Here is a 14,578-nt window from a genome sequence, read left to right on the forward strand (position 1 = left end):
ATCCTTGAGGATCTTCACGGATCTTGATAAAGATCTTTTCAAGAACAGTCAAAGGATCTTTTTAGGATCCTTGAGAGATCCTCAAACAATTCTCGAGGATCTTTTAGGATCTTTATAAAGATCCTTTGAGGATCAATCAAAGGATCTCCTTAGGATCTATGAAAGATCCTCAAGGAATTCTTGACGACCTTAACGGGATTTCTATCAGGATCCTTAAAGATCCTTAAAGGTCTAAGACAGATGTTTGGGAGAACTCAGTAATTGCAATAAATTAGTTACCATTGCATCTTTAAAGGGGGTTCTTGAACACCATTAGGATTTTAAAGGGATTCATCTTAAAGATCTTTTTGGGATTTTTTTTAAAGGATCTTTTTTGGGAGTCTTCAAAAGCTTTAGGGAGAACCTGTTGATGCCTCCGGCAATTAAATAATGTCCTGTACCTTTTTTGTCTCAAGAATTAGGATCTTTTTAGGATTATTAAAGGTTGTGACTGTCGAAAATGAGAAATAATCTAAAGGAGTAAAGGAGTTCATTTATACCAATAAATAGAAAAATCAGTGAAACAAAAGCCCAATTGCGTTATGTTACACGATACCTTATTAGATTTTATCAATATATTCTGACAAAAGAATCATTTTTTAAAATTTTATTAAATGACAATGGGTTAAGTGACAAGAACCGGAACGCAAAACATCACTAAAGAAAGTGCTATTGCTCTTGTTTATACAAGGATCATTACTTCATTGTCTAGCCAAAAAATGCATCAAATACAAATAAACCAATTGTTTGTTCTATAAGAGATCGTTTACTTATTTACATGCACTAACTTAAAATGAAGTTAACATTAAGTTGCATGTCCAGTCTGAAAACATTGTAACCTGACCGTCAGCTCATCTATCCCAGTTATAATTTGAAGAAAACCCTCGTCCAAAACTTGGAAACGGAAGTGAAGTGGGAGCAATGGGTGACGCATGTTCTGTCTCACTTCACTGAGATTACTAAAACTTAAACCTTCTCAAAGCAAGCTTCACTTGATGACCTTCGAATGACTTCCTTCACTTTTCAGTATGGCGTTTGTTCTTGAACCAGCGGGAAAAACCCTTAAACGATCCCCTCGAACATCATTGAAGATCAGCCATCTTGGATTTGAGCCGCTCTGGTCAGCAGTAGGCCAGCACCAAAAATTGCGGGCTCACACCAGCCACAGATCGATGGCGGTTATTTCGATTTTCCGTTTACTGCAAGTCCTTATCATATTTTAGTTCTTTTACAATGTAAAATGCTTGTCCACTGGAAGGAATTGCTGATAATAACTCACCTAAAGAGGTAAGCGTTGGATAAAACAATTTTGATGCTAATTCCATGGGCTTTTGCCCTATAAATCAAAGTGCAAGTAATGTTCTATAATTTATAAGCTTAATACAAAGTGCGGGCGTCGTAACGTTTTGTGAAGTGTCTTTCTGTTTGCAAATAACGAAGCTTGTAGTGAAAGGTTTTCATAATCCTTCAGAAAAATAACCGACAAAAAGCGAAGCCAACGAAATGGACATTCACATCGAATTTAATTATCCCGGTTTAAAACGCAAAAGAACGCTTGATTTAGTTACATTGAGTCTGATCTGATCTGAGTGTTCCTATATAAACAGGCAAATGTTGACACTTCCATTGGGTACAGAGATTTCTTCTGGGATATGGTGCATGAAATTTCATGATAAGTGGTCTGTAACTGGTGACCAAAGTCCACAATATTCTCTTATGTAAGCAATGAGAACCCAGATTTAAAAAAATATATATATGCTTCTTTTGTTGTAGACTCCATTGCTGTTGTACTCAAGTCACCATTAAACCACTGCAATGAGCACTTTTTATAGCATTGTAGTCAAGTTGTCACTGCCTTGAATTTCTGAAGAGGTTGGAAAAAGACAATATAATACTATGTATCTTTAAATCGCATTGTCCAGAGGAAACCAAGCTTAGGTACAAAGCGAAAAAAATGTTGTAGTTACTCTAATCCTGTAAGCTAAGCTTATGTTAGGTATTATTATGCAACAACTACAGTGATGGCAATGATGGTGTACAGAAATAAAACAGGAACCCACATAAAAGAACTTTTACAAGTAAGAACGTTTTTGGCTAAGACAGTCCTATTTTAGCCCACAATTTTGAAATGGATTCTTATTTTGAGAAATTTAGTCAAACACTGAATACACAAATTTAATATAACAAGCTCTACCAGTACCATGTTTTCCCAGCAGCAACATAGTACCATTGTTTTAATGTTGCTTTAGTTTTGTTCTGTTTATCATGCAAAGCTTTGTACAAACTTCAGAAATGGCCCAAAATAGGCCATACCCACCAATGACAAAACCTCATTATTTTATTCTAAGAACCTGAGTACAGTCTGTAGCCTAGCCTTAGCCTACAGACTGTAGCTTGGAAAAACTTGGTTCTTACACTGTATAATTTATTCAGGTTTTTACCGTACCTTTATCAAGCAAATATTGTCACTGTAGTATTAAATAATTATGACTTACATGACTTGTTCACAATGGAGGGAAAAAAATAATAATTAGTGTGGGGTGGCAACTGCTGTAATAGAAGGGCTGGAAGCAAAAACGTAGTAAGTGACAATGTTTGGCCAACTTTTAGTGCTCAAAACTAGCCCAAATTTTGCAGGTTGACTGGAAATGAACTTAAGAACATTGCTCTGGTAATTTTTTATGCAATTTGAGCTTTATTTTCAAGAAATAAGCTATGCAAAAATACCATTGGCTTCATGTTTGAAAACAATGGAATCAGAGAAGCGGCACTTATCTTTCATTGTTCCATTAACATTTAATGGCATTTATAAACTAATATAACTGTGTGTCGATAGCTCAACTGAATGATATGCACAGCAAAGTACACGACAGGTCGGTGGTTTGAGCCACTGATCAGAGTTATTTATTTAATTTTTTGTGCATGTCTCATGTAACTTAAATTTAACAAAGATCGATAAAATCGCAGAGAAAATCAAAGAAAAACGAGAGAAACATCTCTGTGCAAACAAAAGAAAAATAATAAGTCTGATCGGTGGCTCAAACCACCAAGCTGCTGTGTACTTCGCTGTGCGCATCATTCGGATGAGCTACCGACGCATACAGTTGCATAAAGCTTGTGCTATTAAATTTTAATCAAACAATGAAAGGTAGGTGTTGCTTTGCTGATTCCGTTGCTTTCAAATGCGAAGCCAATAGTATTTTTGCATAGTTTATTTCTCGAAAAAAAGCTCAAATCAGATAAAAACAATACCAGGGCAATGTAAGTTCATTTCCAGTCAACTTGCAAAACAGACCGTTTTTGCTTGTACATTTTGTTTTCCCAATACAGATTATGTCATAATACTCAGGAGGTTAATTGGTCCTTTCTTTTTTCTTTTGTATGTAAATCCAGCCAGCCCCGTTTACGGGGATAAACCCCGATCAAAATTGGATTGATGATGAGGCAGACATATTCATGCTTGCATGCACTCTTTTTAATGAGCAAAACAAGGACTAATCCTCCTGAGTATTATCACATGATTTGTATTGGGAAAACAAAATGTACAACAGAAAAAGGTCTATTTAGGCTAGTTTTGTGAAAAACTAAAAATTGACCAAAAATTGTCACTTACTAGGTTTTTGTTTCCAGCCCTACATTATTGTATCCTTAATCTCCATTTTTTTATGATTTTGACAATGATAAACACATCTATGCAAATAAAGAAAGTTTAAATGATGTTTGTGCCATATTGTTGTTGTTGTTGTTGTTGTTCACGGTAGTTAATAGGAATTGGCCATTTCCAAATTCACTTTAAATTAGCATGTTTCAGATTTTCCATATGACATCCTGGCACTTATCTTAACCGTGAGGTGAATCAAAGCCATAATTGGCAGTAATCTTGGTTCTTTAATGGAGCCACAAACATCCTTGAAGATCATTGGTAAGAATACTGAATATACCCAAAATATTCACAAAGATCTTGACAAGATTCTCAAGGATAGATTAGGATCTTTGAAGATCTTTGGTAAGATTATTGAAGATCCTTACAGATCTTTGGTAAGATTCATAAAGATCTACAAAGATCTTAACAAGATCCTCAAAGGATCTTTTAAAATAATAAAGATCCTTGAGGATTTTTTTTAAATTCCTTGGTAACATTCAGGAAAGATCCACAAAGATCTTAACAAGATCCTCAAAAGATCTTTTAAAATCCTTGAAGATCCTTAAAGATCCTCAAGGATCTTTGGCAAGATTCTTGAGGATCCTCAAGGATCTTGGCAAGATCCTTGAGGATCTTTAAGGATCTTGGCCGAGATCCTTGAGGATCTTTGCAAGGAATTTTGAGGATCTTTTCTAAGATCTTTATTAGGATCCTTGAAGATCTTTATGACGATCTTTGAAGATCCTTAAAGATCCTTTGAAGATTTTCACCAGGGTTCATGAATTCTAAATACATCCTTGTTTGGCTTTTAGCAATTCGGGTTCATAAAATGATCCCTTTATCTTTTCATCATTAAGATCCTTTACTTTGTAAGTGATTGGACTGGGAATATCTCTTCAGTCCAATTTGATGTGTATCCAAGCCCAAGTCCAAGTTTTTGTTTTGTGTTGATGACATTTCCAGCTAACCAATGGCCCCATTGTCTTTCATTATATGGTATGTTGTCTAATGCTTGAACCATTTTCCTGTCAGCTTTATTTTTGCATTTTCTATCATCTTTACAAACACTATAATCGACATCATGCTGCATGGCAATAGCATCACTTGGTCCTGTTGGTTGATCATATATTTCAAGTATTTCACCTGTAATTGGATCATATTTGAGCTGTTGTTCTAATGGATTACAATGTATACGGTCCAGTTTATTTATGACCATGAAAAGTAAATCCTGATTGAGGTCTTGGTAATTTACAAATAGCCTTATGTAAATCAAAACCACTTCCATCTAAATCTTTTGTTTGTTTTATATTTTTTCTTTGGTCTGATCTTTGTTGACAATATTATTGATTCAAAGCTTGTGATCCTATATTTTGAATCACTGGATTGAGTTTATCCAAAGCACAGTCAATTGCTTTTTTTTGCAATTTTGGGTCTCGTAACATTTCTGATGCATAATATCTTCCCATTTCAACTGCTGTTTTACGAAGATAAGGTACTCCTTTGGTTAAAAATAATATTCTGCTGCTGTTTTACCAACATCGCTTAAAAAACCTTTTCCTGTCCGTTTGCTAAACGTCTTTTCAATACCACATTCAGCGCAAGTGTAATAAAACATTGATTTTCCATTCTTTGCTTGTTTGCAGCCACAAATGGCTTAATGCATTCGGTTTGTTTTTTCTTGTTTAACACAATGCGATTTCATTTGGTTATATATATAATTTAGATATTTTTAAAATACTGTTCAATAAATTTTTCATTAGCCATTGTATCATGGATATTACAGTATTGTGCAAAAGTAATGCAAGCGATAATCGTCGAATATCGCGAAAATCGCGATATATCAGCGATATTTAACGATAATTAACTTCAAACGATATATCGAGCGATATATCGTGGCAGCTATTGTTTTATTTATCGGTAAGATATCGCGAGATATCGTTTACACTTTGCGATAAATCGTTTCCGTTCAACGATATATCATTCTCATTTAGTGATATATCGTTCCCACTTAGCGATATGTCGTTCTTGCGTAGCGGTATATCTTACTCGCTTAGCGATATATCGTTCTCGCTTAGTGATACATTTTGTTTCCGTCAAGCGAGATATCGTTGACTCCTTGTGAAACAAATGTACATTTCTTCGCAGACCATTTAAGCTACATGTAATGAAGAATCCCCCACAAACCAAGCTGTTAAGGTGGCGAGTTCATTTAATGAGATAAAATCATAAATCAAACATGTTAGCTAAAGCACGTACATCGATCGAACATACCTGTCCAGGTTCTGTTAAAAAAAGCCTTACTCAAACACTCGTAGTTCCTGCAACAAGTTTTATACTAGAGAGGACAACCGTATTACCACAGAGGTTTAGGTGGGCACACTAACCAAAAACCAGAGTAGATGCCATGTGTATTTTTAGACTACATGTACGAGCAGTCCCTCTTTCGCCTAGTCCGTCGTAATTGACGCGAAAGAACCGCAAAAAAAAAAAAAATGGCCGCGTGAAATCCTGGGGGCGAGAAGGATTTCACGTGGCCATTTTTTATTTTCAAAGTCCGCATGGCAAAAATGTCTTCTTAGAGTGCGAGCAAATAATAAGGTTTGTTCACTGATGTATCATGCAAAAGAAACGCTTAAGACCTCTATTGTGCTCTTTTCAGGAAGCATAACTTAGCACACTCATGAAATTAGTGAAATCGAGGTGAAATTGATATCACACACTAAGCGGGCGAAAAGTGGACGATGTAAAAATTAAAAGGAAAGTCAGTCCTTTTTTCCTTCTTCTACCCTTTTATCTCCCTCTCGTTGCCGTCCTGTCTCTATTTTTCGCCCGTTTACATGGCTGGGAGGCAGCCTTAGAGTTTAGAGAAATCCAGGTGAAATAAGGGTTATAGGGAGCTCTTTAGCACCGTTTTCATAAAGCCAGACATATTCGACCATATTAGGCAAACTATATTAGGGAAACTCGACTGAAATTGACTCAGTTTTTTTTTTTTTTCACTTTTTGGACAATCGAGTTTAAGGGGATATAAAGTTAAGGGTGGGATTGAAAATGTATTTTAATAAAGTTTATTCTTGTTAGTCATTGACTTTTGTAACATTTGGTGGCTCCTAAAAGAGCCGTTTTTGGCGACCTGCAGTGCAATATCGAATCCACTTCGACAAAGCAGGGCGCGGTGGCTCCTAAAAGAGCCGTTTTAAAATTTTGTTGCAGCACCTCCAAACTCTATAATAGCTGGAATCGCCTTGTAAAGCACGTGATCGATGTACTTGACACACTTCTCGGCAGTTACCTTCCTCTCCCAGAACTTCTTGATTCCATCCACAAGTTCCTGTTTGTTACGTGGCTTGACTTTTGATTCTAAGTAAAACTTGAGCTCATGCCACAAGTTCTCGATGGGATTTAAGTCAGGACTTTCTGGGGGAGTACGCCACCAGTTGATGTTTTTCTCCTCGTAGAAGGCTTGCGCTCGTCTGGACGTGTGCTTCGGGTCGTTATCCTGGACAAATCGGTGATCTGGAAGCTTCTCTCGGACGAAGGGAACAAGTGTAGACTCTAAGATGTTGCAGAAGAGATCAGCATCCATGATGCCATCAAAGGTGCAAACCTTTGTAGCACCATGTTTGCTGATTCCTGCCCAGACATGTACTTTCAGCGGATGCTTGGGTTTGGGCTTTCGCTTCCCTGGCTCGTCTACCTTTCTATAGCAGGTGCGGCGATACTGCGTTAGCGAGATAGAGCTTTCGTCGCCAAAAATTACGTTGTGGAAGGTGTCTTCACTTTCCAAGACTCTGCGCGCGAACTCCAACCGCTTCGTTTTGTTCACATCTCGAATGAGCTGACAGTAACCAGTCCGCTGTAAAGTCCAGCCAAGTTGCGACCGAGCTCTTCGTACAGTTGACGAACTCACATCTATTCCACGTTTAGCCAGCTTTTTCTTGATTCTGCAACTCGTGATCTCGTCATCTTTTCGCATCTGCCGATCGATGAAAACTTTGGCTTCATCAGATATCTTCGCTGGTCTGCCAGAGCGCGGTAGATTTGCCACAGAGCCGGTGGTTTTCAGTTTCTTGATGATGCGAACGACACTAGCAAGACTGACAGCTAAACCTTCGGTTTTTAATAACCTTAAGATTTCAGCTGGGTGAAGACCTTGCCTCTGTAGGAGCTCTATTCGAGTTCTTGTATAATTCGTAACTTTAGCCATGATAACCTCAAGATTGTTTGAAAGTGAATGACAAATACTTCGCACAGAGCGAATAACACGCGATTTTGACAAACGTAAATGCTGTTGCTATGATAGCGTAACTGCCCCTTCACCGTGCAGAGACTGGGGACTGGGGACTGGGACTGTGTTTGTTTACACACACTTGAAACTTTGCCGCTCTCTCGGCTCCGACAGCGAAACAAAAGAGAAAATGCGATGCTTTTGGGTTGTGGAATCACCTTCACAGTCTCGTTCGCTGCAGTGTAACGAGGTAAGTTTGTTTAGGCTTTAGAGGAGTCAATCGTAGCTTCGATTCACAACATGTTCAGTTATTGCTCGACTGTGTTCATTACATTCGACACTAACTCATCATACATGTAATGGCTTCACTATAATATAATTTTTTATCGTTATAGCGAACTTCACTACAATGATCGATGATATATCGCTGCGACATATCGCTTTGCTGTACGAGATATCGTGGCAGCGATTTCTCGCTTGAAAGATATCACAGCGATAAATCGTTAAGATCACGGCGATTTATCGCTAATTTATCGTTTTGACGCTCACCGATTCGAGCGATATCTCCCTGATTTATCGGCGATAAATCACAGGAACAAAGCACGATATTCAGCGATTATCGCTTGCATGACTTTTGCACAGTACTGTAAATACTTTTCATATATAATATGAATTGCCTTTATTCATTTCATTTAAAAAGTATAAACAAAAGTACTACATGTAACCACATATTGTTGTCCTAATATTTTGTATTTGACTGTTTTGATGTAATAATGTTAGGTTTTTATTTTTAGCATGGTTTACCAATTCCTGAAATGGTTGCATGCCAAACGAATCGTAATAATTAATACCATTTTTCACATACAGTGTAAGTACATGTAGCATAGCAACCCAATGGATTCCTGACATATATGCTGGGTCAAAATTGTACATGAATGTTTGTTTGTTTGTGGTTATGAGGTACAGTTTGATCTCTGCTTAACCCTTTCAGGCCCGAGGGGTTCCCCATTGACGAGTAAAATCGTCTGGCGTTAGACAGAGTAAAATCTATAAGTGCCATTTGGCACTATCGGGCCTGAAAGGGTTAAAACCTCATTGATTGGTATATTTAAATATTCACACAAATTTAACAGATCATGATTGGTTAATGGGATATTTTTATGAAATTTGGTTTCCAAGTAGTATATTGAGAAGAGGAATGTTTTTGAATGGACTGTTTTGGCCTAATAGTAAGCCTTTTCATGACTTTTTTTTTTTTCCTTTGGCTTTTTTTTAACACCTTGACCTGTTATGTATGGTAGATAGCTAAAAAACAGAGGTGGTATTTTTGGTAAACCAATTTGTGGAGCTGATCCTCCTTTACTTTTGTTTAATGTTTTTTGTCCAATTCGTGGTGCTCGATTACCTGTTACCTTTTTTATAGCCTCAACAGCAAGTGGAATACCAATGCTAGCAAGAAGCTTAAGTGCACCCAAAAATCCACCACATTGTGTTTTTGTTGGTTTTATAGGAAAGGCTTTTTCCATTTGCAAAGCATGAAGGAGGTTTTTTTTGTTTCATATTTAACAAATCTTTATATGAAATCAACTGATGCATTCTGTTTTGTGGCACAATGGAACCACCTGTTTTAACTACTTTGCCTCATATATTTTTGACTAGCTGTGAAGCTCCTTCAGAAGCTGCACCCGCAAGAACTGAAAGACCAAGTGTCTTTGCGATGGTTGCTGCAAATAGGCTCGTAAATGTTAAAAGTGCTACGCTTTTGGGTTTAACAATCGATAGCTCACTCTCATTTGATTGTCATGTTGAAAACCTTTGCAATAAGCTTGCCTTGCGAATAGGTGTTTTGAGTAAAATCAGAGCCTTTCTGCCACTTAAACAGCAATTGTTGTTCTATAATGCCATTATTCGCCCAGTAATGAGCTATGCTGATGTCATTTGGTCGTCATGTGACAAGGATCTACTTTACAGAGTCTTGAAATTACAAAAGTGTGCAGCTAGGATTATTTTATATGCTGACCGCCTAGCCCCCTCTGTGACACTTTTTAATAAGTTGGGATGGATGCCTTTTTATGAACAGAGTAAAATTAACCTATGTGCTATTTTTTTTAAAAGCGCATAAATGGCTCTCTTCCTGCAGGCTATCTCAATGACCACTTAGTAATTAACAATACACAACATAACAGAAGCACGAGGTATGCCAGCTATAATTCTATCTGCCCTTATTATAAGCGTGAGACTAAAGGAGGCTGTTCTTTTGCTGTAGCAGCAGCACGACTTTGGAATAATGTGCCTCTAAATACCAGAAAATTAGACCCCATTAAGTCCTTAAAAAGTAATTTATTTAAAACAGTCTTCACAGCGCAGCAACATTTGAAACATTTTAGGATTAAAATTTTAATATTTAAGTTTTTAACTTACAGTGTACATTGTAATTGTAATAATTATTGATACACTCGCCTTTCTTATAATTTTACCTTTCTTATAATTTTTATTTGTATTCATAGCTTTATTTTTTGAGGGCCCCACGTTTATTAGCCTTTGGCTATTAAGTGTTCAACCCTCGTTAAATAAAGTCTCCATTCATTCATTCATTCCTTATTGTGCCTTTGGATGTACATGTACATGTACTCCGTTTTGGCAAGTTCTGGTTAGCCAGATGTGATGCAGTCGACAGATTCAACAAACTTGCCACACAACCTACACAATGGCGTGGTGCCATCTTTAATGATGTTGCTATTGTACAACCTTGTTGCCAGGCTTTATTATCATTATTATTATCATCATCATTATTATTATCATTATTATTATTATTATCTCTATATGACATCACTAACAGAGGGAAAAGGATGTATGTTTTGTTTGAGCAGAGGTTCATTGGGAGGAAGATTATGTGACCAGCTTATGGAAAGTCTGCAAAGGAGGCTAATAGCATGTACCCTGGCAGACTTTCAGGTCAACGTCCACTAACAAATCGCATACCTGGGACCACAAAGGTGAAACTCAGAAAATGCAACCGCTACACTTGTTGAAAATCTTATGCCGACTGCTTACCCGTAGAGAGCCCTGCCCTGTCAGCAGGTCCACTGGGAGCAACTTGACGGACAAAGACAGTATCCATAGGTTCTGCTTTCTGGCGTTCGACATCATCAACATGGTGATCAATGCCATTCACACCTGGACTTGGACTAGACTGGAGTGAAAGCGACAATTGCAATAATTATTACAAAGTAAAGTTACATTGCAGCATAAACACTGAACTTATGGATAAGCCACTTCCTCAGTTTGAGAGTTTGAAAATAATTATTAGGATTATTTTAATCGAAATTGAATGGAAAATGGTAACGTACTGACACAAGCAAATTGTTCACTAAACCGCGGCAACTGTAGAAGCTACATTGTAAATTCTGTGGAAGTGTTTTCTTTCATTAAATTATTTGAGATAAAGCTTTTCTTAGAGTTTTCTGTCTGGAGTCTTTCATTACACGCATTGTCTTTGTGTTCTGGGATAAACTCACCTCACTGGATTTTCTAATCAATTCTGGAGGATACACAACAAAATGCCGCAGAGTGAATCCAAAGCCATTGCTTTGTCTTTGAAGGCTGACCAACTTGGATGGGGGCAGAAAGGATGGTTTGCCACTGATGTCTTGTGGGGAAGCGACTACACTTTCCTAGGGACAACACACTAGAAATTAACAGTTGTTATTGCACCACTAGTACTGAACACACAGGCATTATTACATGTAATTTAAAAGTGCCCCTATGATCAAAAAAATCATTTCCTTTTCTTCTTCAGATTTTGGAAGTGTGTTTCCTTAACACCTAACAGGCCAAATTTTGAGCTTTGATTTCTATCCAAAAGCCGTTCAATTTTTGTATTAAATGGATTTCACGGTCTGCCATTACTCATGTTAAAAACTGACCAATTGAAATGCGACATTAAAGGCTCAATAGCTTAAAACTTCAGCGTGCACATGAATGCAGCTTATTACATATGTGAAACGCGAGTTTAGTCTGAAAGCCCAAAACCCCTTTGCCGCATATTAATTCTGTGGCGTACACAAGCATTGCACTCTTAAACTAGTGAGCCTTTGGCATCATTTTCTTCTCGATCCAGCTTTCTCAAGATCTTATTTTTAGTTAGTACAGATATTTTTAGTTAATACAGAGTGTATTTTTATTTTACCAACTTTTTTTTTTGATTAATTTTGCCATGTTACTGTACTTTCCTGTTTGTTGTGTTTGTGTGAGTTGATTAATTGATTGATTGACTGACTGACTCAATGATTGAATTGTGACACGCATCACAATTTGAAAGAATCTCGTAACTCAAAATCTACGCCATCCAGAATACTGCCTTTTTGCAACCATTCGTTTGATCGGTGGCAGTAGAAAAAACAAAAAGAAAAACAGATACATTTTACAAGTCTACAGCTCCAACAAGGGAATGTTGAGTTGAACAACAAATGGCAGGCTGTTGTTTCTAATAAAAGCTTGAAAATTCTCTTATCCTAAGTGCTCTTTCTCCCTTGATACATGAAAGTTGCCCAACATCTGTATATACATTGTAACAGGCACGAAATCAGCTTAAATGAAACAACTTTCTTAGCCTGACATTTACCATTTGCTGTAAAAGCGATGACCCAGTTCAGTGAACACTACACAAACTCAACAACTACAAGTGTACCAATCTTCAAATCTTAACACTCTTCATATGTAACCCACTGTTACATAAACGTTATGGAAACAAAATGGTCTGAAAGGCAAGAATTAAATATATCCAGTATTCTTTTAAAAAAATTAAGAAGCTCTTGCATGTAATTTGTGGGGAGGCACGTTGGCCTCATGGTTGGAGTGCTCGACTCCGGATCGAGTGGTCCAGGTTCGGGTCCTGGCTGGAGACATTGCGTTGTGTTCTTGGGCAAGACACTAAATTACTCTCACGGTGCCTCTCTCCACACAGGTGTATGAATGGGTACTGGCGAAATGCTGGGGGTAACCCTGCGATGGACTAGCATCCCATCCAGGGCGGGGGGGAGTAGAAATACTCCTAAAGGGTAGTTGCTTCATGCTAATGAAACCGGAGATAAGTGACGGTCTAATAATTGGCCTTCTGGCTCGTAAGCAGAGACTTTACTTTTTACTTTACGTACGTAATTTGCAAAAAATGTTTCAAAGTGTCGCAAATCATCGTTAGCTAATAGAACGTTGGAATGGAATTGAATTTGCCTAGTAACTGGCCCTTATCAAACCCTCCCTGGTTGTTTGAGACAATTTTACCACATCTTATTTCTGCCTGCAACAATATATGGTAACATTTCAATAATTATCTATAATTAAATGACTGCTACAAATTAATAACAATATTTACAAAATCCAACTAAGGAATCTTTTCCCCTTTGCAACCAGCTTTCACCCTTGAAAGAAAACAGTTAGCAATTGGTGTCACGCTGTAAATAGTACCCGCTTTTGTATTACGTCATGTTGTAATAATCTTTTCATCTACCCGTACACTTTAAAACTGTTCACACTTAGGAACTCATTAAACTGATGATGGCATAAGCATGCCGAAAAATGTCTTTTAAAAAAGTTGTCTGTTTCCTACAGTATTTATCATACTTGCTACTATTGCGACCAATTGGCATTTTGCCGAAACGTTTGCTAAAATAAGTAAAAGGATTAAAAAAATGATTTTCCTCATCATAAATTTTATTTCAATTTGGAGATATGGAGCAAAATTGTTATGTGGTTGGACACGACCTGTTAATTCCCTCGATCATTCACCATTTTCAGCAGTTTTTTACTCATACGTATTGCGGGCTCCTCAACAAAATTAAGAAAAATGTAGGAATTTGCTTTGCTTTTTGTTGAATCGACACAAAAAGTGACCAACATAAATTCAGTCCTCAACAAGAAAGTTGCAAGTGTGTTCCGTGTTGTGCTCAAAACTCTGATTATGGCATTTTCATTTGAAAATGCAACTTTTTCTTTACAGATACGGCTTCAGTCCACGCGTATCTGTTGAAATGATCACTGAAATCGGAACTTTTCAAAAATGTTCTCCAGAGTGGAACTTTTGGAAAACAATGTTTTCGCATGTACATGTATGTGGGGACAGACAAACACTGACCTTTTTGAAAACGCTGACGCCACACTATCAGTTCCAATCCACTCTGCGCTACATATTTAACGTATTCAAGATGGCAGACAGGCAGTTCACTTTCTTGTCTTTAATACTTGGGCTTATTTCAAACCTAATTGCCTGTTTTCAAGCAAATTTAGCTTTGCTATTTCTTTAAGCTGTCTATTCCAGAAGGTAGCAGAACATTATTAGGGTACTTTCAGTACCTGTGTCAAGGGGTGGAAGGTTGAAACGACTTGGTGTTGCCCGCCAAGACCTCAACGATTTTGGGGTAGACCTGGACATACTAGCGCTTGGTGGGACAACTTTCTAGCCAAAATAGTTCGTACAGTAGTCTCATCAAAAGTCTTAGTTCTCAAATCACTTTACACCTACAATAGCTTAGAATTCAGCTAACCATACAAAAAGTATGATATTCATAATCACTCTACTGGCAGAACAGTTATCAAAATAATAATTATTATCACTGACAAGACATCATTCTATCAAAACATTGTTCACCAACATAAATGAAGTGACTTGT

General features: G+C 37.3%; 1 protein-coding gene and 1 long non-coding RNA gene across 2 annotated transcripts in view; one reads left to right on the forward strand and one right to left on the reverse strand.

The window, feature by feature from the left end:
- Window positions 1–14,578, reverse strand: part of LOC138029242 (rho GTPase-activating protein 23-like) — a 75,959-nt gene that overhangs the window by 58,643 nt on the left and 2,738 nt on the right. The window contains exons 2-3 of the mRNA XM_068876988.1: window positions 11,429–11,584; window positions 10,965–11,103 (exon numbers count right to left, since the gene is read on the reverse strand). Of these exons, the coding sequence (XP_068733089.1) occupies window positions 10,965–11,103; window positions 11,429–11,584 (295 nt within the window). The remainder of the gene's footprint in view (window positions 1–10,964; window positions 11,104–11,428; window positions 11,585–14,578) is intronic.
- Window positions 1,206–2,155, forward strand: LOC138052612 (uncharacterized). Its single transcript, XR_011133117.1, has 2 exons — window positions 1,206–1,326; window positions 1,813–2,155. It is a non-coding gene; the product is annotated as an uncharacterized lncRNA (long non-coding RNA).

This window comes from Montipora capricornis, chromosome 1, assembly GCF_036669925.1.
Source record: "Montipora capricornis isolate CH-2021 chromosome 1, ASM3666992v2, whole genome shotgun sequence".
Taxonomy (NCBI): Eukaryota; Metazoa; Cnidaria; class Anthozoa; order Scleractinia; family Acroporidae; genus Montipora; species Montipora capricornis.